The sequence below is a fragment of the Punica granatum genome, chromosome 1, assembly GCF_007655135.1.
Source record: "Punica granatum isolate Tunisia-2019 chromosome 1, ASM765513v2, whole genome shotgun sequence".
In the NCBI taxonomy this organism is placed as follows: Eukaryota; Viridiplantae; Streptophyta; class Magnoliopsida; order Myrtales; family Lythraceae; genus Punica; species Punica granatum.
In genome coordinates this window covers 49,667,232-49,691,061 of record NC_045127.1, presented here as the reverse complement: position 1 = coordinate 49,691,061, position 23,830 = coordinate 49,667,232, and the positions used below count along the sequence as shown (strand labels likewise).

The 23,830-nt window shown below is 32.0% G+C and overlaps 2 protein-coding genes across 4 annotated transcripts; one reads left to right on the top strand and one right to left on the bottom strand.

Annotated features, from left to right (window-relative positions):
- Window positions 1-2,699: 2,699 nt before the first annotated feature.
- Window positions 2,700-5,090, bottom strand: LOC116196375 (tyrosine N-monooxygenase-like). Its single transcript, XM_031526060.1, has 3 exons — window positions 4,565-5,090; window positions 3,972-4,446; window positions 2,700-3,637 (listed from the first exon to the last, which is right to left on the bottom strand). Exons 1-3 carry the CDS (start codon window positions 5,059-5,061, stop codon window positions 2,969-2,971), a joined length of 1,641 nt encoding a protein of 546 aa, XP_031381920.1. The 5' UTR covers window positions 5,062-5,090; the 3' UTR covers window positions 2,700-2,968.
- A 16,086-nt stretch (window positions 5,091-21,176) lies between these two features.
- LOC116196615 lies at window positions 21,177-22,276 on the top strand. Of its 3 annotated transcripts, none has more exons than XR_004154859.1 (2): window positions 21,177-21,512; window positions 21,920-22,276. XR_004154859.1 is itself a non-coding variant. In XM_031526442.1 (2 exons), the coding sequence occupies exons 1-2, from the start codon at window positions 21,333-21,335 to the stop codon at window positions 22,102-22,104; spliced, it is 351 nt and encodes a 116-aa protein (XP_031382302.1). In that variant the 5' UTR covers window positions 21,177-21,332; the 3' UTR covers window positions 22,105-22,276. The 3 variants fall into 3 exon arrangements, 2 of the variants coding, with proteins under 2 accessions (XP_031382302.1, XP_031382292.1); XM_031526442.1 differs by having other exon boundaries at window positions 21,177-21,498; XM_031526432.1 differs by having other exon boundaries at window positions 21,177-21,543.
- Window positions 22,277-23,830: the final 1,554 nt, after the last annotated feature.

Here is a 23,830-nt window from a genome sequence, read left to right as displayed (position 1 = left end):
TCAAAATTTTACGAGGCATAAAAACAGATTTAAACCAAAATAAAAAAAAATTAGTACTCGGTACATGTGCCTAAGCGTGGAGATTATGATATATCCATAGGAATATATCTTAAAACACACGGGACGGCTAATAAGATGGAGATCAAGAAAAACACGATGCGCTGTGTGATGCCATCAGTTCGTATTATCGAAATAATGCTGCTGGTGAACCCGTTGAATTTGAAATCTTTGTAAGTCCAATATTCAGCCAAGACATGCAAGAAAGGAAAATGAAGGGAGAAAGCAAGAAAAAGGCTTACCGACATCTTTGAACCAAAAGCTTCTTTGTCCTACCGAACTGATGGGAATGCAATCCATTGCATTCGGCACATCAAGTTAGTGAATGGACGCACTGTCGCAGTCCAATTATAAAGCAGGTCTCGGCCCTCAATTATATCAGAGAGTACATATAAGATTGTGCTTGCCCACATGAAGTTTGAGAGAGTTTCTCAATATAACCTCAATAGGAGGGTGACCAGTGATGGGGTCTAGCCGTCGCTAGGGACCTCAATTGTCATTGTCCAGCTACCCTAATTGAGGGTGAGGGAGGGGGAGGAGTGCTTGCCAATGAGGTCCCACTGTTGAACTGTCACGATCCGAAATTTCAGCTGAATTTCTTCCTATATTTCATCGATATCCATTATCATATAAACTATTCTTATAAAATCCGTTTTTCACTACTCTAAAAAACATATAACCAATCCAGCAATATCTAATATATATATATATATATGTATGTATGTATATCTACATCTCGAAAGAGAGTAATTTTTCTCAACTACATTACTAAATCAATTACAAAAAAGTTTCAGATCGTAACATATTCAAATACATCCTATACAAAAATAATATGTATCAAATAACTAACGTTCCTACCTAATCTTCCGAGTTGATACCTAATGTCCAAAAAGTCTCTTGTTCTGTTAGTTTAACTCCTAACTCATCGAACACCCAAAATGGTTCATCAACTTGACCTTTAGGATGCACAATATTGGTGTCCTCAACCCCTGAACACCATGGATGAAAAATTTCGATTTCGAGCTCAACTCCCTCTCAGGTCGTTCTCCTTGTCCTCATTACACTCCCGCATGCCCTATCCTCATCGCCCTCTTGACTTCCCTTGTCCCTCTTCTTCGTAAGTTGCAACCCCGAGCTTTCTCGGTCGAGTTCTCGCTCCCTTTCTCCCACTCTCTTGTTTTCTCTCGGACAGAGCTCTCTCTCTCTTTTTCTCTCTGTTTCTCTCTTGCTCTGTTTCTTTTTCTTCTTCCCCATTGAAACCGACCAGAGAAGGAAAGAAAAGAAAATAAAATAAATGAATGGATACTAAGGCGGTGGAAGCTTGGGGGAGAAATGAGGGCCCCGTGGGGTCCCTTGCTTCCCTTTCATTTTTTTTTCTCCACTAACCTGAATATAGTATATATCTATATATGAGCATGTAAGTATATGTATGCTATTTGAAATAAAAATGTCAGCTCTCGCATGAACCCCTTCACCGGCGTTTTCCTTTCTACAATTTTTCTTTATTAATTCGAGCCGTGGTGGCCTCCCCTATCATCTTATTCTTCTCTTCATCAGCTTCTGCTCCAAGCAGTCGCCCATGCGTTGCGTTAGGTCTCCGTTAAAAAAACTTTCTATTATGCAACTCTTGATTTTTAAGCATGTAATATAATTAGGAGGTTGTTTTAAAATTTAAGAACAAAGGTAAAATTTAAATAAAACATGACGAGGTAATTTTTGGGGTTGAATAGGACACTTTGTCCCAATTATTGGATGCCCTTGAGGAAATTCGATTTTTAATGCAGCGTATGGTATAAGCATCAATCAACTTACAATGATCTGTTTAAATAAAAGAAGCGGTTCTAAGTGGTGTCTCCTTGGATGATGATAAAAGAGAGTAGTTTAACAAAATTGAGCAGGTGAATAATCTTTCTTTATGTATTTGTAAAGAATATATTCATGGAGGTGCACCTTTCTTATGTACAAACGAGTAAATTACTAGAACTTGTATCAAAGAGGGTGCAGTGCAGTGATGCATAAACTCGCCCAGTAATCAAAAAGTTCGAAGGTATTATATGAGACTATCTGTACTCTATTATTAGATATCTAAGATTTTAATTTTCATTATACTAGGCTCATTGGCGTTCCTTATAACCCAAAAAAATACGGGAACTAGCGAAGCTATCCTAAGAAATTGGTGAGAATATATTAGAAGTATGAAAAATTGATCACAGATAAATGGGAGATTGAAGGATTGCTTGCTACTGTTAGAGGGTTGGCTATATAGGACCACTTGATTTTCTTTTCACCATGTTTCTTTCCATTTCTTATTTCAATATACCAATTTTAATTAAATAAGAGAAATAACTCTCACATACTTTTGATAGTTGAATTTGTGAACTATTATATATACATAATTTTTACCTACCACCTATAAAAAGCCTACTTTTAGAAATTTTTTTATCATTTATATTTATTTATAAGTATCAATGTTTTGATTTTTTTATTTTTAATCCTAAATTTTAAATTGAATATAAAAATTAATAAATGAAATACTATGAAATCTGAAAAAATAAACAAAAGTCACTTAGAAATATACTATCATTGAAAAATGAAACACACATTATTTTTATATTTATATAGCAACGAGGATTCATTTAAAATAATGCATCAACTTATAATACTTTCGCTTGCATTGTGTACATGATTATTTCGTACATATAAATGGAAAGCTAAACAAATGCATACAGAAAATTCCACTGCTAAATATCAACCCCGAAACCTCTTTCCAGAGTATAACGCGTATCACAACATAATATTCCATACTCGCATATCACAACATAATATTCCATTCTCAGAGGATTTATTTATTTTTATATTATTGAAGGTCACGTATTTCGATAATTAACCTCACTCTAGCATAGATATAATCTCACTCGTTAATTATGGGTACGTAAAGATGTGAAGGCACGCGAGGTTCAGCACATAGGGCCAACGGATTGGCCAGCGACAAATCGCGATCTGACTCTTTGAGGCTAATATTTGATAGTTCCGGCGGCTTCATCCACGAAAATCCCTGAACAATCCTTGCAAGTAGCATTACCGTCATAACTGTCCCAAGAGTTATCCCGATACAGCCTCGACGCCCTGTGCTAAAGGATATGAATCTCAGGTTAGGCTCCGTGAGCAAAACCTCCTCGGGGGAGCCATTGCACCTATTTGCATTGCCTCCGTTAAAGAGGTGCCTCTCTGGTTTGAATTCCAGTGGCCTGTCCCAGACTTTAGGATTTCTGCCTAGTCCTCTTCGGCTTAGAATAACGTGGCTTCCCTTCGGGATACGATAGCCAGCGACAATGGTCTCGGATAAGGACAGATGCGGGGGGTTGAAGGAATGTAGTGGATGAAGCCTAAAGGCTTCCCTAGCGCATGCCTTGATGTAGTTAAGGTTAGGAATGTCTTGTTCCTGGACAAGTCTCTCTTTTCCCACAACCTTGTCTACTTCTTCCACGGCCTTGCTGAGGATCTCAGGGTTATTAATCATCTCTGCCATGGCCCATTCCACTGCATTTGCTGGATTATCAATTCCCGCGATCATGATCTCCTGCAATAATAATATCTAATATATATGAATTCCTGCGACTACAGCAAAGTATCTATACATAGAGTCTTTACTTCAATAGAATCACACTCTTTCAGAAGAGTTAAAATAACAATATATACGCACATACCCTTATCAATTAGTTGTCACGTTTCGACTCCAATCAAATACTGTATCATAATTTTAGTTATTAATTGACATTAAAATATGTTTCGCTTTTCTGAACGTACTAATGTGCTTGCATGTTGCAAGCAAATCAAGAACGTAACCGTCATTCAACTGTTCGAGCAAGAGGAAAATGAAATGAAGTAACTGGTTTGCTAATTCTATATCGTACCCAGGTCTGTGCTATAATCTCTTCCTGTGTAAGCAGAGGCTTCTCCCGTGCGTCCTTAAGTGAAATCAGAACATCGAGCAGGTCCTGAGGCTCAATCTTTTCCAACTCATTTTCCGCTCGGAAGTTGCGACCGTCGTCCTCCCTCCATTTTTGGATCCTCTCTCTTATTATAGGCTCATGGTACTTAAGAATGGTCTCATGAACTTCCTTAATAATCTTTTCATGGCCGTCTAAATCAAGCCCTGCCAAGAAAGGTAAGTAGTCTGATATGCAGAATGCATAGAGGTACCTTAGAGTCTCGAAGAGAGCTTCCACATGCTCCTCTTCCCGGGATGTTGGAGCTCCATCATCGATGATCTTCTCTACAAAATATCTCTGATTGAACATTAATCTCCGCATCACATTCCCGGTATATTGCCGGCATGCAGTTCTCAGGTTCACTCTCCCAAAGTTTTTGCTCTGATTGTAAATGTACCTATTAGAAAATGTACTTAATAAGTGACCACTAAGCAAATGTTCAAGCAAAAATTCGGTAATTGAGCAAAGTGCAGTTCATCCAATTATAAATATGTACATATATATATATAATTTACCAGACTAGGTTATCGGCTTCCATGATTCTTTTATCATGGAGCCACTGGTGCCTCGCCGGAGAAACGACTTCTGAGTTTAACACCTTCCTCATTTTCTTCCAAGTTTCTCCATAGGGTGATAAAATGGTGGTTTTATATCCGCCACTGAAGGTGCCAGCAGCCACAGACAATGGCCTCGAAGCAAAAACGGCATCTTGCTTCTTCAGGAACTCTTGGGCAATCGTGGGGCAAGTCACTGGGATCACGTGGACATTCCCGAAGCGAAAGCACGCAATGTCAGTGTCCATCTCCTTCATCCAGCCAAGGATCCACCTGAACGTTGGTTTTCGCCGTAGCATCTCAGGTATGCACCCGATGATAGGCCAGGGGACAGGCCCCGGGGGTAGCTGGGCCTTGATTAAGCGTTGTTTGCTATTAATTCTTAGATGCATGAGTTTTGCTACAAAAAAGAGGAGGAATATTATGAAGGGTGGTGAAGCCACGATAGTGACAGCCATTTTTTCTTGAAACAATGTAAAGAACAACTTTAAGGTTTCAACTTTATTGAACCAACCTTATGGAAGGGGTTGCATTTTATAGTGCTGTGCAAGTGGTACTTGCAAGGGACAGAGACAAAAGTCCACTAGAAAAATGATGTTCAAGTGTTACATGCGATATTACACACACTACTAAAACTTTATTAAATATATAAAAAAAAAAGGTAGAACAGATTCAATTGCAAGAAGCGCTGACGTGGCCTATGTATTGCAAGGGCGGGGTAGAGAAAGTAGCAAGTGAGAGGCGAATGATGGGTAATTATTTTTTTTCAGTTAGATAGGATGATCATGAATCTAATATAATAAAATAAAAATCATAATTTATTTTAGGGTAAATTACAAAAAAAAATTCAAATTTTGTAAAATGTCTCAATTTTGTCATAAATTTTGTTTTGTAACAGAAAAAACCATAAGTTTTCTAAAATGTCTCAAAAATGACATCCGTTATAACTTCCGTCAATTTTTGCCTATGTGTGACCTACGTGGACTGTTAAAGGGACCCACCATTAGCAACAAAAATTGACGGAAGTTATAACGGATGTCATTTTTGAGACATTTTAGAAAACTTATGATTTTTTTTTTGTTACAAAACAAAATTTAGGACAAAACTGAGACTTTTTACAAAATTTGGGTTTTTTTTTGTAATTTACCCTTTTTTATTATAAAAGTGTGAAGCTCACTTTTGTATTTCTCGATTTTCTATAATTTTCATGTTGCCCTTTAATGTATCTAGACACCTCTCATAAGTACAAATTGCGCTTATTCAATATATGTGGACAATCCTATAATCTCTATTACAGTCTTTAAATGCATATGAAAAATATTTTAATTAATACCTCTTAATTATTCAGAAATATGACACTTCATTTTAATGGTGGCTTTTCATCAAATAAGACCATTCAATTGAATAGTGCCTTTCTAGAGATTAAATGATAGAATTTTCTTTTCCATAATGCACTTTTTTTAATTCTTTTAAAAAACTTATTTCTTTAATAAAATGCATTTTTTTTTCAATTTTACCTCATAAAATCTTCAATCAAATATTTCCTTTTCGCATGCAAAATTTTTACGCTTAATTTTAAGTTACACGCAATACATCACAAATATTATACCATATTACTACATATCTTTCAAATAATCTTAAACTAATGAATTAATCGAACTTATAATATATGTATAGGTTTAATGTAACCAATAGCAAGTTTTGGAATTGAATAATATATTAGATCGGCCAGAGCTATAAACTAACATGTCCTTGAGTTAAACCAATCTTACTAGATCCATCGACCATCATGAAACTAACAGAATTAATTCTTATAATAAAGAAATATCAGCTTGATTTGGTTCTCTGAAGATAGATAGAAAGTGGTTAAGTCAATGTGTATATAATTTAATTTAATTTTCTTTTTTTAAGTACACTTGACAGATGAGAACATCAGGTTTTTAATTCAATTAGATGACTTAATTTACTTTAAACTTATGGACATATCTTGATATCTAAAAATAATAAGGAAAAATTTTAAAATATTTACTTTACATCTAAAACTAAGGAATATTTTCATATTCTTTTCACTAAATGAAATTTCGATAAACATTTCTTTTCTCAGATTAGATCATTTATTAAATTAGTTAAAAGAATCAGCTTTAATAGCACTCTAATTCAAAATAAAATTACAATGGACATATATTTATGTTTATTTCATATGAAAAATAAGTTTTCAAAAGAATATGACAATGGAATTCAATAGATAATTAAATTTTCTATGGACTAAATGAATAGTTTATATAACACCATAATTATATTTACTATGAATATTTTGATTTCATTATCTTTCTGTCGTTTCTTTTCTTTTTTAAGTTAATTAAATTGTAATAAGCCTAAAAAAGTCTCTAGGATATGTTAGACAATTATATATATAGAAATTTATTAGTAAATGTTACAAATGTTTGACTTTTTAACATAAACTTTACTTTTTTATAAGTGGCAACATAAAGTGTTTTTTTTTTATAAAATCTTTTGAAGGTTTTAATTTGTACCAACTTTTATATTAATCAATACATACATTCTCCAATATTTCCTTTTATTTCATGAATATTTTTATACGAGAATTTAGTATAATTTAGATATTCTTTACAAGCGGCTGCTCTGTTTGGTTTTTGAATAATTATCCAACTTTACTCAACTCAATTCTAGTCTTCCACAAATTCAACAATATAATAATTATTTTTTATCCTTTTTTTCTATTTAATAATACATTCTCATTCAAATTTTTTCCTAATCATGTTTAAACTTTAATTTAATAATACTTTCGCACTCATACTTTTTCAAATCATTTTTAAAATTAATTTTTTAATGATAAATTCACCATCTACTTTCACTTTATATATACATACATATTATATTCCCACATATCAATATATTTGTCAACACTTGCAATCATTGCACAAAATCAAGTTGATTTGGATATTTTATCCAACTCGAAAACCAAATGCAAGCTAATTATTTTCAGCACTTTTTAATGATTGTAAATATCTTATAGATGTAGATCAATTAATATTTCTTTAAAATCGTTAAAACTATATTATCTTTGTACTAATTTATATATATAAATTTTGAAATTATATAATTGAGTTTTTTAGTTAAAATATTTTATTATTGGTACCTCTATTTCATATGTCCCTATAAATTTCTATATTATCAATAAAAGATGAATTATCACGTGCATCGCACGTGCAACTAGTAGTTAATAAAGGGGTTACAGGTAGTCCTATTGAGTATTAAACCTGGAACCTCTAGGTTACAAGGTAAGGGCATGTGCCATGGCACTATACCTTTTTTGAAATAGAAATCCTAATATCCTAATAAGGGGAAGCTCATGGGTCTAATACAATAAAATAGAAATCCCAACATCATAATAAAATAGCACAGATAATCTCATAACGAGTATAGAATTTGAGACCTCTTGATTTTCAAGCGAAGACGTGCGTCAGTACGCTAAACTCTCTTTTGATGTTTTTTTTTGACATTTACTCTTTTTATCTTGATTTAATGGCCTTTATCAATCAAATAATACATAACATGGGCAGTTTTTGAATACTAAAAGTGAGACCAAATGCAGAAATTTTCACTATATATGATAGTATAGATTAGTAATATTCTTTTATATGAATTTTTCCTACGAAATTTGAATTGTCAATGACGGTGAAAATTTTACAATACATTTGATGCAATTACTCGAAATGCATGTATGATACATGCAATATGTAACCAATGAATAGATGACATATACCCAACTTTTTAAAAGGAAACTCCAAATAATTTTTCTTTTAATTCAAGTAAAGTATTTAAAATATTAAGTAAATTACTTTAAATATATTACTTTAGTGGACACCAGTAGATTATTTGTGTTTTTTCAGTTACTTTATTTAAAGTAATTTCTATACATGAAAGTAAGATTTCCACTAAAGTGTTTCTTTAATTTTTTTTAAAAAAATTTCGCCCTCACTTAGATAATAATATAACAATTTTATTCCGTTACATAATTAACACAAACTCTTGAATTAATTGTACCTTTGGTTAATGTTCATTTATTCATACGATAAAAGTGAAACAATTTTTATGAGATCCTTGTGCCCATTATGATAAATGAAAATCACTCATCCCTTAATTTTCTTATTTTATTATAAAAATTATAGCTTTTAGTATAAATTAAAAATTATAATGAGATAACTGTAATTTGATTAGATAAACCAATCTTATAGTTATATTATAGATGGAAATTAAAAAAACATATATTTTTTATTTCATCTATGACTAAATGTGAATGTTCGATAAGATGATGTAATTGTGACCTAAAGGATGTGACCATTCAAAGAGTTGTATTTACTCCTCTACAAGATAGTCAAAATCGAGTTTCTAGGTAAAAATGGAAGAGGGGTCACAGAGTCGAATAGTAAAATCGTAAGATTTTATGAAATTAGGAAAATTGTTCTTTTGCAATATATATACGTTTATTTAGGTAAAGAAATACATTTAAACAATATTTAAACACAAAATTTATTTGAATTGAATTCAGATAATGTAATCTCAACTTTAGTAAGGTCATTAGCAACATGAGTTTTTGGTTAAAATTGCTATAAGGTATAATTTATTTAATTATCATTTGTAAAATAATAAAATTTAGGCTACGTCCTCTCACGCGTGTGAACCTGAGTCCATTTATATGAATTTTATGTACTACCTTTTTTTTTCCCCAAGGCAGGATGAGTAAAATAATTATGGGCTCCACTTCTTCCATATAATTTGTGTTTCCTTGCTTTTTCTATTTTATTTTTCTATATATAAGTTAGGGTAGGGCCAGTTAAGTCCACTAATAGATGGGCCCATCTTGTCCTAGATCATCTTCTTCTTCTTCTTCGCAGACTAGGGTTATATGCCCCTGCCTCCATGACTGCTCTGCATCAAAACATTCAATCTGCGATTTTCTTACCTTTCCCATGAGAGAACGACGAAACAAGCCTGAGGAAAGAGAAAAAAGGCAAGCCAACATAGAAACGTCAAACTCGGAACGATTCTAACGATTCTAACGTTTCTATCATTTCGAATGGTGCTTCCACTCGATTCCATGCAACTCTGACACCCCGTTTGGTTTTGCAATCAAGTTTTTGAAATTTTAACTCTACTCACTGCACCACAAAAATCAACAACACAATTATTACTTTTTTTTCTTCAATTTTTTTAACCATTCAATTCGATTTTTAATACTAAATTCTCTCAACTATCAATTACTTTTTCCACAATTCAACAACTATCTATTATTGTGTTGTTGACTTATGAGAAAAAAGTGTGAAAAAGTAATAAATAGTTGAGAGAAAGTAATGATTATATTGTTGAATTGTGGAAAAAGTAATGGATAGTTGAGAGAAGAGAAATTTACCTAAAATGGCTCATAGTTTACCCGTTTTGTCAAATTTATTATTTTTTTCTCAAATCTATCTAATGGTTTACTTTTTATATTAAATATATCACGGCGTTATCTTTTCCGTCGACATCTAACTGCAGTGCTGACGTGGCGCCCATGTGGCAAGTGTGGCCCATTATCCCTCCACATGCCACGTCAGCACGACCATTAGATGTTGATAGAAAAGATAACGTCGGGATAGATTTGATGCAAAAAGTAAACCATTGGATATATTTGATAAAAAAAACATATGATAGATTTAACAAAACGGGTAAACTATGAGCTATTTGAGGTAAAAACCCTTAAGAGAATTTAATATTAAAAATTGCATTGAATAGTTAAAAAAATTGAAGAAAAAAGTAAAAGTAATAATTGTGTTGTTGATTTTTGTGGTATAGTGAGTAGAGTTAAAGTTAGAGTTAAAATTTCAAAAACTTGATTGCAAAACCAAACGTAGTGGAAATATTTTGTTTAATATAGTCTCAAAACTTATGATAATTACAAAATTATCCTCAAAACTTATGGCATACTAATTTTTTACCAAACTGGAGAAATGAATAATTATAAAAAGTTACATCATTGCTCATTCTCCAATCTATATATATATAAAGTTCTAATCCATGTAATAAATCGTGTTAGAAAGGTAAATATTTATTGCTATAGGGCTATACATATCAACATCTAAATAGGGTTAAAAGGTAAATATTTACTTATACAGGACTAGAAAAGTCAATATCTAAATAATATATTCTTATAGATCTAATGTTGATTAAATTTAATTTAAAAATAATAAAATTAGAAGAGAAACTTACTTGAATTAATTTATCTAAGTATTTTTGCACTCAATTTGGAAAATTTTATTTTTATAAAATAAAAATATAGACAATAAATTTTATTTGAATGAATTTATATAGGTAATATTAAAGAATTAATTTTCAAGTGATAGGTTAATTGTACGATCTATGAAAGAACTAAAAATTATAAGTACAAAGTTCAATATAGTATTAGACTATTGCAATATAAATCTCCTAAGGTTTTAAATTTATGTTGAAAAATTTGTTATAGCAAATAAAATTTATATTATATATAACAAATTAATCATTTAAGTGCATAAATGACAACATAATTATCCCTACTTTGGATCCTGTTTAGTTTATGAAAACTATTTTATTCAAAATGGAACTATAATCAATTTTGAAAAATATAATAATTCTCCACAAGGAAAAGAAAGAATTATAATCTTACATTTAAAGGTTCTCTGTAGAAAAATTACCCATGCAAACAGATAAGATAAAAAAGACTAGTATTAGGTGAAAATTTTGAAATTGAACTAAAAACGATTAAAGGTTGAATTAGGTGAATATAATTATATTTGCAGTAAAATCCCATGCAATGCACAGCCAAATACCTAGTATAAGATATCATTCAAACTTCCCCTTCACCCTCTTAAATTATTCTCCCATATTTATTGAGATGTTTCAGGAGATTTTTAATCTTGTTGCTCCAAAAGCTCAATGGTCGAATTCCTTTACATCAAAAGGTATATGATTTTTTATAAAGTGCCCATTTCATTTTGATTTATAGGTTCTTTATTGGCTTTACATAGACATTATTTGTATGTAATTCTCAAGTAATCATTTATTTGTTGTTCTTCACAAATTTTACCCTTTCGCAGTAGTATTATAGGTTTTCTCTCTATGTTCGGAGATGCTATATATTTGATGGTCCCTTGTATTTCTTGTACTAACAAGAAAATTTAAAAACTTAATAAATCCCAATGAATTGGTCCTATTTTGGTTAGAGTGGGTAAAGTAAATGTGGTTTTCCATCATCTCATGTTTTGTCATGTAGTTTTAATTTTGTCTAGAGAACACGCGGTATACATAATTCTGGATCACAAAATTCATGCCATTATTATTCTGTCAATTTGTGCCATACATGTGGACGTGCACAAGAAAAAGTAGAAACAACTTTTAAAGGTGGCAGGAAAGAAATTCGCCCATTCTCACCCCTCCTTCCTTCCCCTTCTCCGGTGAGCCTATCTCACCCCTCCGATAAAACACCATCATCGCTGCCATAATCGGAATACTTGCAGTAATCATCCCTTAACCTTTTATATTCTTTTTCGTTTAGATTAAAGTAATGATAATTGAAATGTTGACTCGGAAAATATTGAGAGAGCATAGTAATATTTAAGTCTTGAATTGCAAAAGCAACAGAATGGTCCTCCGATGCAAGGGCTCCTTTGCTCGAGGATAATAATTATGGATTGATTTGGATTCTTCGACCAACAGTTACAATGGATTAGTCGGGGTATTGGACTTTCGGAACCGAGGTACGTGAAAGACAATCGTTTGATTGCGGAGTATGATTTTACCCTATCCATAAAGGACAAAATAGATAATAGTAAATGAAAGAATTTATTATTAAAAAATTAATTATAATAATAGTTAAAAAAATAAATATAAAAATTTATTATTAAAAAATAAAAATATAAAAAAGTAATAATTATGTATACATGAATATAAAGGTAGATGAGAAAATTTATTATTAAAAAATTAGTTATAATATTTTACTATGTTAATTTTGCTAGTTATCAATGCGTTTATAATTTATTGGTTTGAACTCGTGCTTATCGTGTTTCTGTGAAAATATTATATGAAAAGATTCATTATTGGTATTCGTGTTCATTGCATATACACAATAAGACATGCATAATTAAATGAGTTAAATAGATAGATTTGTATCTATCCGAAAAGAGAAAAAGAAAGAAAGACAAGAAAGCCCATCCTATTTGAAATTTCAGATCTTGGCACATTTAATTTAATAAACGTGTGTTGCATTTGGGTATAGAAATTTAGTAAATTCTAAGAGGTCTGGGGTTATCGGGACCCTCATCCTCAATCGTTGAATAAATGAGCTAGAACTTTTTGACACGGGCTGTTGAGACTCATTCCGTATGGATAAGACACGACAGATTGCTACTCCTGGGGTCCAGCAGACCAATCAAAATGGGAAGTAAATGCGACAACTTTGTCTCAGAAAAAAAATGAGCCACCAAATAACATCCTTATGAAAATAGAAAGTAAAATTGATAATGACAGTTGATAATTTGTCCGCCATTGAAATTTTATAAATGTTCGAGCAAAAAAAAAATTTTATAAACGAATTCCATTAGCTGACGCGTGTAGATATTATGATGAGTATGATTACTCCCAAGGATGAGGGGATCACGTTGGATCGGTCCCAATTAGCATTTTTCTCATGCCGAATCACTTAGTTTAAACAAAAAAAATATTTAATTAAGAATGAAATTTTAAAATCTATGAATAAATGATTTAAAAAATAAAAAGAATGTACAAGGGCTGCAGAGTATAGCGACCTTCATCGGAAGCTGCCTCGTCAACCATCCAACCCCAGATGATGTTGCCAAAGCTGTTTAGTTCTTCCTGTGACCTTATCTGAGGGATGGTTCGTCGGTGAGCAATCCCCCTTCGGTGGATCCATCCCCCGCTTTCCTTGAGTAGAATAATGCGAAGCAACTCAGCCAATAGGATGGATATATATGTGACCATCATTTTCACATATCCTACTATTTAGTTGGTTTTATCACTCGAATAATGTGAAGCAATTCCACCCATTGATTTTGGTTTTTTCACTAGTTCACTTTCCTTGAGTAGAATAATGCGAAGCAACTCAACCAATAGGATGGATATATATGTGACCATGGTTTTCAGAATCATGATTCGAATCGTAGAATCGTATACGATTCAAAGAGAGCCATGCGATTCCAATTCAGGGTGTTGAGTCGGAAAATGTACAATCGCATGTGAATCGGGTGTTGGATCGTGGAATCGGGCCGATTCTGCAATTCCGGATTCAGCCCAGATTCACATGAAGTCCAAGCCTGATTCGGGCGAAGCCCAGGCCTGAGACCGATAGGCCTTTTTTTTTTTTCCCCCCCTGTCCCTTCGTTTTCCCCTTCTTCTCCAGCGCTCGCTTTCTCCTCTGTTCTGTGCCCTAGCCTCCCCGTCTTTGACATTTCTGCTTCAATTTCTTCTAATTTTCTTCTTGTTTCGACGAGCTTGAAGCTCCGTGACCGTGGGTCCGTGGTTCCGAGTCCGAATTTCGCTTCCACAGTGACCGACTCTGCTTTGCCTCTGCCAGTGACGGACTCCGCTCTGCCTCTGCCGAGTCTGCCCAGTGACCGACTCTGCGTTGACTAGCTTCGACGGTTCGACCGCTGTCACCGACTCACCGCCCAGCGACATCACCTTAGTCAACGGCTCGACCCCTCCGACAGTCTACGGCCTCCTCATGCGGTGTGAGTCACAGCAACGAGATTCTCCAGAATCTCCACGGTGTGTGAATTTCTTGCTTCTAATTGATTTTTGAATCGGACTCAGAATCTTCATGGTTCCAAAGATGAATCAGATGATAACAAGCGATTTATGTTTATGGGAAATCTGGTTGTCTTCATGGTTCCAATCTTCCAGATGAAATTGTGATTTCTGTTTCTGAATGATGGTTCCAGATGAAATTGTGATTTCTGTTTCTGAATCTTGGTGATTTCAATTGAATCTTGTGCTGATGAATTTGTGCTAATTGTGCTTATTGCTGAAGAAATTGTGCTGATGAAAGTGCCCATTTGCCCTGTATGTAATAATGCTGATGCTTGATGGAATTGCTGATGTTATTGTACTGAAATTGTGCTAATTTTTTCCCGCATTGTGCTATAATTTTCTATTGAGTTAGTTTTGTTGAGTGAGTGATTATTGAGTTTGGAATCTTTGGATTGAACAGAGATGGCTTTTGCAAGTGGATCTGGGAGTGCATCGGCTAGTAATATCGGGGCAGTAGCCAAATCTAGGAAAAATGCAACTGGAGTTAGAGATGATCTGGCATGGGCACACGGTTATGAAGTTCCAGGAGAGAGACTGGAGATTAAATGTAAATATTGTGACAAGGTAGTTTCTGGAGGTCCCTATAGGTTGAAACATCACTTGGGATGTACCAAGATTAACGTGACACCTTGTCCAGCTATTCCTGATGATGTTAAGAATAATATGCTCGCTATTTGTATGCGTTTAGAGGATCTTTCAGTGAAGAAAAAATAAGCTAGTAGTTGTGGTTTAGAAGGTGATGATGTTGTAGATGTTGATAATGATGATGAAGATGCAGGGGTTAGTACAAAAAGAAAGGGAAATGAAACAGCTGAAATTTCTAGTTTCTTTAAGGAGAGGAATTTGAACATTCAAAGCAAGCAAAAACAACCAACAATTAATTAGATGATGAAGAAAGATTTAAGAGAGGATGTTTGCATGCAGATTGCTCGTTTTTTCTATACAAGTGCAATTTCATTTAATTGTGTCAAGAATCCTGAGTTTGAGAAGATGTGTCATTTGATTGGGAAGTATGGTATTGGATTGAAACCGCCGTCTTATCATGAGCTTAGTGATAAATATTTGAGAAAAGGGGTTGATAATACTATGTCATTGCTTGAGGAGCATAAAACTATGTGAAGAAAGTTGGGGTGTTCTATAATGTCAGATGGTTGGACTGATAAGCATAAAGCTAAGAGTATTATTCTTTCATCAAATAAAACTAATGATTTGATATAAAAGTATTAAAATTTGAAGTTAAATTTCCTAGAAGTTAAAGTTGATAATTGCAATGATGTATATATATATTATATAAACGTTTTTTAAGAACTTCTTCAATCACAAGTTTGAATATACCGTATTAAAATTTATATAATATAAAATAAATTTTTACATGTTGATATAAAATATAAATTTATACAAATTATTGTTTGTATAATAGAATGTTCTTTACAAAATTCGTGCAATGCACGTGTTCAATAAGCTAGTATATAAATAAACTTGACTACGACACAATAAATATGGTAGAAGTAAATCTGTGTACAATTAATTCATATGAACAATATTTCTTATATATTTTTTTAAATAAGGGGTATTTACCTAAAATAGCTCATGGTTTGTCCGTTTTGTCAAATCTATTATATGCTTTTTTTTGTCAAATCTTTCCCATGGTTTACTTTTTGCATCAAATCTATCCCGGCGTTATCTTTTACGTCGACATCTAACGGCCGTGCTGACGTGACGCCTACGTGGCAAGTGTGGCCCACTATCTCTCCATGTGCCACGTTAGCACGACCGTTAGATGTTGACGGAAAAGATAATGCTGTGATAGATTTGATGCAAAAAGTAAACCATGAGATAGATTTGACAAAAAAAACATATGATAGATTTGACAAAACGGACAAATCATGGGCCATTTTAGGTAAAAACCCCTTTAAATAATAAATAACTTTATATATATGTATATATAAATATATGTAAACTTCCCACCTAATAAATAGGAGTAGAACCATAGAGTAAATATTATCTATAAAATTGATTCATATAAACAAAATTTCGTAAATAAATATTTTGAAGTAATTAAATATTTTATCTTTGAAAATCATATATATGCATCAACTCCATTAAAACATATAGGTAGATATACAATTATTTCATGAAGCGTAATAATATATATATACATATATATACAATTGTTCATATGACAAAATAATTTTTTTAAATAACAATTGCTACTAACATTAGGAAAAGTATATCACCCTCTTTAATTTTCAAATTAATATTTAATATAATTCACCATTTTTCTTAATATTAAATTTAAAATCTATATATAGACACTTGACAACAAGACAACAAATAGGATTAGAAAGGTAAATGTGTAAATAATGTAAGGCTAGAAAGTTCAATGCATTAATAAATACTATTTGAAAGAAAAATATAAATTCTATATTTATAATGCATTAAATGAAAAACTTCAATATAATATTGAAAGAAATTAAATATATGAAAAACTGATTTAATATAATCTTCAATTTTATTTTAAAAAATAATAATATAAAGGTTAAAAAAGATTCAATTTTAGGATTTAAGTATATAAAATATAGTCGATTGTTTTAGGAAAATTTTATCATATCTATATATCTATTAACATATATAAGTTTTACTCCCATATATATATATATATATATATATATAAACTTGACAACAAGACAATAAATAGGATTAGAAAGTAAATGTGTAATAAATAATGTAGGGTTAGAAAGGTCAATGCCTTAATAATACTATTTGCATATAAAATATAAATTCTATATTTTACAATGCATTATATGCAAAACTTGAATAGAATATTGAAAGAAAATAATTACATGAAAACTATTTCAATATAATCTTCAATTTTATTTTAAATAAATAATAATATAAAGGTTAAAAAATTCAATCTTGGGATTTAACTAAATAAAATATAGTCAATTGTTTTAGAAAAATTTCATCATATCTATATATCTTTCAACATATATAAGTTTTACTCCCACACACACACACACACACATATATATATACTTGACAACAAGATAATAAATAGGGTTAGAAAGGAAAATGAATAAATAATGTAGAGTTAGAAAGGTCAATACCCTAAGAAACATTATTTGTAAGGAAAATATAGATTTTATATTTTATAATGCATTAAATGCAAAACTTTAATAGAATATTGAAAGAAAATAAATATATGAAAAAATATTTTAATATAATCATCAATTTTATTTTAAAATAAATAATAATATATTAGTTAACAAAGATTCAATCTTAGGATTTAAGTAAATAAAATATAGTTAATTGTTTTTAAAAAAATTCATCATATCTATATATCTATCAACATATACAAGTTTTGCCCACATGTAGTTAATAGGGGCAAATATTAAAAAGATTCAACCTCGAGGTTTAAATAAATGAAATCAATCTATTACTTTGGAAAATTTTATCATATCTATATGTTTGTTAACATATACAAGTTTTATTTCTATGTGGTTAATATGGGTAAATATTATATAATTATAAACTTAATGTCATATATATATATATATATATTCAAATATGTATATATTAGAACATCATGATTTATAATTATTACATCATGCTATTTTAATTTTTTTATTTATTGAATGCGGGATATTAATTTTGTAAATTGAAATAATATTATAATAATTAGTTGACTATGAATCCACATATATCATACATTCCTTTTAACCTTTTTTAGTTAAATACATTTCAAAGAATTTACCGTACTCACATTTGTCAATGAACATAAACAAAAAGTACAAAAATTGAATTAATTTTGAATACTAAATTGGTAAAGCGAAACAAATTTTATCCAATCAACTTGTGCAAAGGATGAGCAAATAACTAGTTCTATAAAGTTATACATTGCAATAAATAGTGGCATGATAAAATATATATATACAATTATGATTAAATAAGATTAAATTAATAAATACATATAAATTAAGAGTTTATAAATACTATTAGTAATAATTTTAGTATGTATATTTGGACATGAAATATTTTGTTTAATATATTCTCAAAACTTATGATAATTACAAAATTATCCTCAAAACTTATGGCATACTAATTTTTTACCAAACTGGAGAAATGAATAATTTTTAAAAGGTACATCATTACTCATTCTCCAATCTATATATTATAGTTATAATCCATGTAATAAATAAGGTTAGCAAGGTAAATATTTATTGATATAGGGCTATACAGATCAATATTTAAATAGGGTTAAAAGGTAAACATTTACTTATATAGGGCTAGAAAAGTCAATATCTAAATAATATATACTTGTAGATCTAATTTAGATTAAATTAAATTTAAAAATAATAAAATTAGAAGAGAAACTTAGTTGAATTAATTTAGCTAAATATTTTGGCACTCAATTTGAAAATTTTTATTTGTATAAAATAAAAAAATAGAAAAGAAATTTTATTTGACTGAATTTATATAGGTATTTTTGCAATCAATCTGAAAAAAATTATTGGTAAAGAATTAATTTTCAAGTGGTGGGTTAATTGTACGATATATGAACGAACTAAAACTTATAAGTACAAAGTTCAATATATTATTAGACTATTGCAATATAAATCTCCTAAGGTAAATTTATGTTGAAAATTTTGTTATAGCAAATAAAATTTATATTATATATAAAAAAATTAATCATTTAAGTGCATAACTGACGACCTAATTATTTCTACTTTGGATCCTGCTTAGTTTATGAAAACTATTTTATTCAAAATGGAACTATAATCAATTTTGAAAAATATAATAATTCTCCATAGGGAAAAGAAAGAATTATAATCTTACATTTAAAGGTAAAAGGGTCTAACAAATCTCTGTAGAAAAATTACTCGTGCAAATGGGTAAAAAAGACTAGTATAGTAGTGATATATGAATTCATCATAATTTTTGAAGATATTTGGATAAAATTATTGAATATTATATACCATAAAAAATAAAAAATTCTTTATGAAAATTTCGAAATTTAACTAAAAACGATTAAAGGTTGAATTATGTGAATATAATTATATTTGTACTAAAATCCCGTGCAATGCACGGGCGAAATACCTAGTATAAGATATCATTTGAACTTCCCCCTCACCCCCTTAAATTATTCTCCCATATAGTTTATTGAGGAGTGTCAGGTGATTTTTAATCTTGTTGCTCCAAAAGCTCAATGGTCGAATTCCTTATCAAAAGGTATATGATCTATTATAAAGTGCCCATTTCATTTTGATTTATTGGTTCTTTATTGGCTTTACATAGACATTATTTGTATGTAATTCTCGAGTAACTTTTTTTTTTTTGGTTATTCTTCACAAATTTTACCCTTTTGCAGTAATATTATAGGTTTTCTCTCTATGTTCGGAGATGCCATATATTTGATAGTCCCTTGTATTTCTTGTACTTACAAGAAAATTTTAAAACTTCATAAATCCTAATGAATTGGTCCTATTTTGGTTAGAATGGGTAAAGTATAGGTGGTTTTCCATCATCTCATGTTTTGTCATGTAGTTTTAATTTTGTCTAGAGAACACGTGGTATATAATTCTGGATCACGAGATTCATGCCATTATTTGTGCCATATATGTGGACGTGCACAAGAAAAAGTAGAAACTACTTTTAAACGTGGCAGGAAAGAAATTCGCCACACCACTTCATCCCTCCCCCCCAACCACAAAAAAACACCATCTTCCAATCACCCGGAATTGCTTGAAACCCGATTAGGATAGGATCTGGATAACTCCAATTGAAAATTGAGTACGGTCCGGATATTAATTTAAGGAATCAATAAAAATAGGTTCCGGTTCCAATTCCAATATACATAGTACCTACAGAACCGATACAAAATATATTTTTTGAAAAAATTATTTTATGTTTACATAATTATCTATGTGTGATATAATAGTTACAAAATCTTGAGGAGAGATTATTTGATTTGTTTACTAAAAAGAGTTACATCATCCTTTTTTTTTCCCGCTAGATAGCTACATGATCTTTTAGTTGCCTATTTGGTTTGTTTATTATATAATTCTAAGGAGAGTTACATAATTCTTTAGTTCTATGGATGGATGTGATCCAATTAATCTATGTCGACATTTATTTGTTTTGCATGATTATGAATGAGATCTTTTCTATTTCAATTATTTATTTCATTTATTGTGGTTAGAAAAAAGAAGTTACATTTTTCAATATGGTACTCGGAACCTATAGTATATAATTCAGGTTCTGGGTAGGTTCCAATTCCAAGTTTCAACAGGGTATGGTCCGGTTCCAAAATCTTGAAACCTATCTCCTATAGGATAGAGTCCGGGTATTGAGAAAAAAAATAGGATATTCAAGCACATACACCCCTAGCAAGCACGCGACATGATCAGACAATATCTAGTTTGCACATCGAGAAAGGTAAAATTACAGTAATGGTTCTATATCTTTGCTATTTTTTGATATTGAGTCCTAAAAGTTTAACTATGAAAAATCAAATCCTAAAACGTTTGTAAATGAGGTAATGTTGGTCCTTTATGTTACGAACCTTGACGGAGTGGCTGACTCGGATTAAATACCATGAGATTCGTGACATCTTGCCCATTTTTTGCTTACGTGGCCTCCCTATCAACCCGGCCCGATATTGCCATACCCATTGAATTAATACCCGACCCGACATGTTCGTGTTGTTCTTCTTGTTCCTTCCCTTCCCTTCCCTTGTCTCTGTTGGCTACCTGTAGCTTTTCCATCTCCGATTTCCTTCCCAGTTGAAGGATTCTGATTCTGTTCTTGTTTCGATTGAAACAGTGTTTTGAGTAATTCGTTTGAATTTGCTGCTCCGTAGTGATCGAGAATGTCTGGGCGTGGAAAGGGAGGCAAGGGGCTTGGAAAGGGAGGAGCCAAGCGTCACCGTAAGGTCCTCCGGGATAACATTCAGGGGATCACCAAAACCTTCTCAAGGTTTGAACCTGGGAGGCAGGTTGCCCCCGTAGATTCACATGGGGGTGAAGTCGCCAAAGGTACTGTGGTCCAGGTACGGGGTCTGGGATTTCAAACAATAAAAAGTAAGTTTGCTGCCCAAAAATTTTTAAATTCTGGAACTGGGTCTGGGATTCGTCCCCGGAAATCTTGTAGTTCTCGCTGCTTTTGGGATTCTGATGCATTCTCTAGTTATATCTTTACAATCAATGGCTCCAAAGCTTTGAAGTTCTTGCAGATTTTTAATTTGTTGGGTAGCTTCTCCCATGGGGGTGTTCTTTGAGAAAGTTGAATGCCTCATTATGTCTCCTTGTTGGTGAATTACTTTAACTTTCTTTCCTGCATATTCAATACCCTATTCTACTGTTAGGGTAGCGATCTTCCACAAAGAAAATCGAGGGCTGCAATGGTGTCAGTGGGCATTTGCTTTTTGGGGCTTCTCTAGTTGCTTTTATTTGACAGGGGTAGAAGAATCTTCAGTGAGAATCGGAGAAATGGGGTGTGTTGCTTCGAGGACGATTGATAAGGAGGAGAGGGTGCAGACCTTCAAGGAGAGGAGGCTGATGAAGCAGCTTTTGGTCCACAGGGGTGAATTCTCGGGTGCTTTATTGGCCTACTCGAGAGCACTTAAAATAAGAACAACATGAACAAGTCGGGTCGGGTATTAAATAAATGGGTATGACGATATCTGATCGGGTCGATAGGGAGGCTATGTAAGCGAAAATGGACCAGATGTCACAGATCTCACGGTGTTTAATCCGAGTTAGCTACTCCGTCAAGATTTGTAACAGAAAGGATCAACGTTGCCTCATTTACAAACGTTTTAGGACTTGATTTTTTAAAGTTAAACTTTTAAGATTCAATGTCAAAATATGACAAATATATAGGGTCACTACTGTAATTTTTTCCATTCAAAAAATAGGAAAACATTACGAGAAGTACGTACATCACATGAAACATGACTCCTAAATAAACATGGGCCATGGGCCGATTTAGGACAAATTTAGGTCCGTCCGTATATAAAGGGTGTCCCAAAATTTAAAGAAACTACAGACGAAATTTTCACAGTAATTTTTGATGAAATTAGGGACATCTAAATATTTGATGTATTACCAACCCGAATGGTATACATTAATTTAATTTGATAAATTAATATTCTAGTAAGACGGCCGTAGCATTATTGAGTATTACACCAAACTGAAGACGTTATGAAATGAGTTAGAAGGCTATTAAGATAAAGCACAATGATAAACACTCTTACTTGATAAATAAAAAATACCAAGTTCTATACTTGATAAGACTGTACATGTCCCTTTATTAATTATTAAAATTTTTATTTTATTATATTCGGTTCCTACATCTTCCTTATAAAAAAAAATAAAAATTGGAGCGTCCGCCGTCCATGATTAGAGGACGAGATGAGCAACTCGACTCGTCTTCCGTTCGTCGGTAATAGAGCACTTAAATGTTCAAAGCAGAGATGGAACTTGGAAGTGTTAGATCGTTCGTTGGAACTTGAAAGCCGCATGCATGGCCAACCGAACTGCCTGCCTATAGTAACTTGAATGGAAGCAGAGGATGGCCTGGAGGAGGAGCATGGGGGTGGCTTATACGCACAGCTGGAACAGTCCCGCTCAGGGCAAGTAGAGTTGACAATTTTTAACACGACACAATAACATGATATAGATACGGCACGGTATTATACAAATTCGGGTTTAGTTAAATGTATTTTCAGTCTAAATGAGTCGAACTCGCATAACCCGTATAAACAATAGTGTTTTAGCGGGTTCAATTCATGTAATTTGTATAAACATTATTAGACTCATTTAATTAAAAGTGTTTCATCGTGTTACTGAACCTGTTGACAGTACCCGTTTGTAAAAGTATTAGTTTTCGGCTTGTGAACTGAGTGTGATTTTATTTATTAATATTTTACTATGTTAATTTTGCTCGTTATCAGTGTATTTATAATTTTATTGGTTTGAATTTGCGTTTATTGTTTTTCTGTGAAAATATTGTAAGAACAAATTCATTTTAGGTATTCGTGTTAATTGCATATGCACAATTAGACATGCATAATTAAATGAGTTAAATAGATAGATTTGTATCAATCCGAAAAGAGAAAAGAAGTCCATCGTATATGATGAATTTTCAGATCTTGGCACATTTAATTTAATAAACGTGTGCTGCACTTGGTTTTAGAAATTTGGAAAATTCTAAGACGACATGACATAAACGTGTGTTGCATTTGGTTTAGAAAATTCTCAGTGGTTAGATGGGTGAGGGACAACTTATTGACGCAGAACGATTAAAGACTCATTCCGTATGGATAAGACACGACAGATTGCGAGTCCTAGGGTCCAGCAGTCCAAT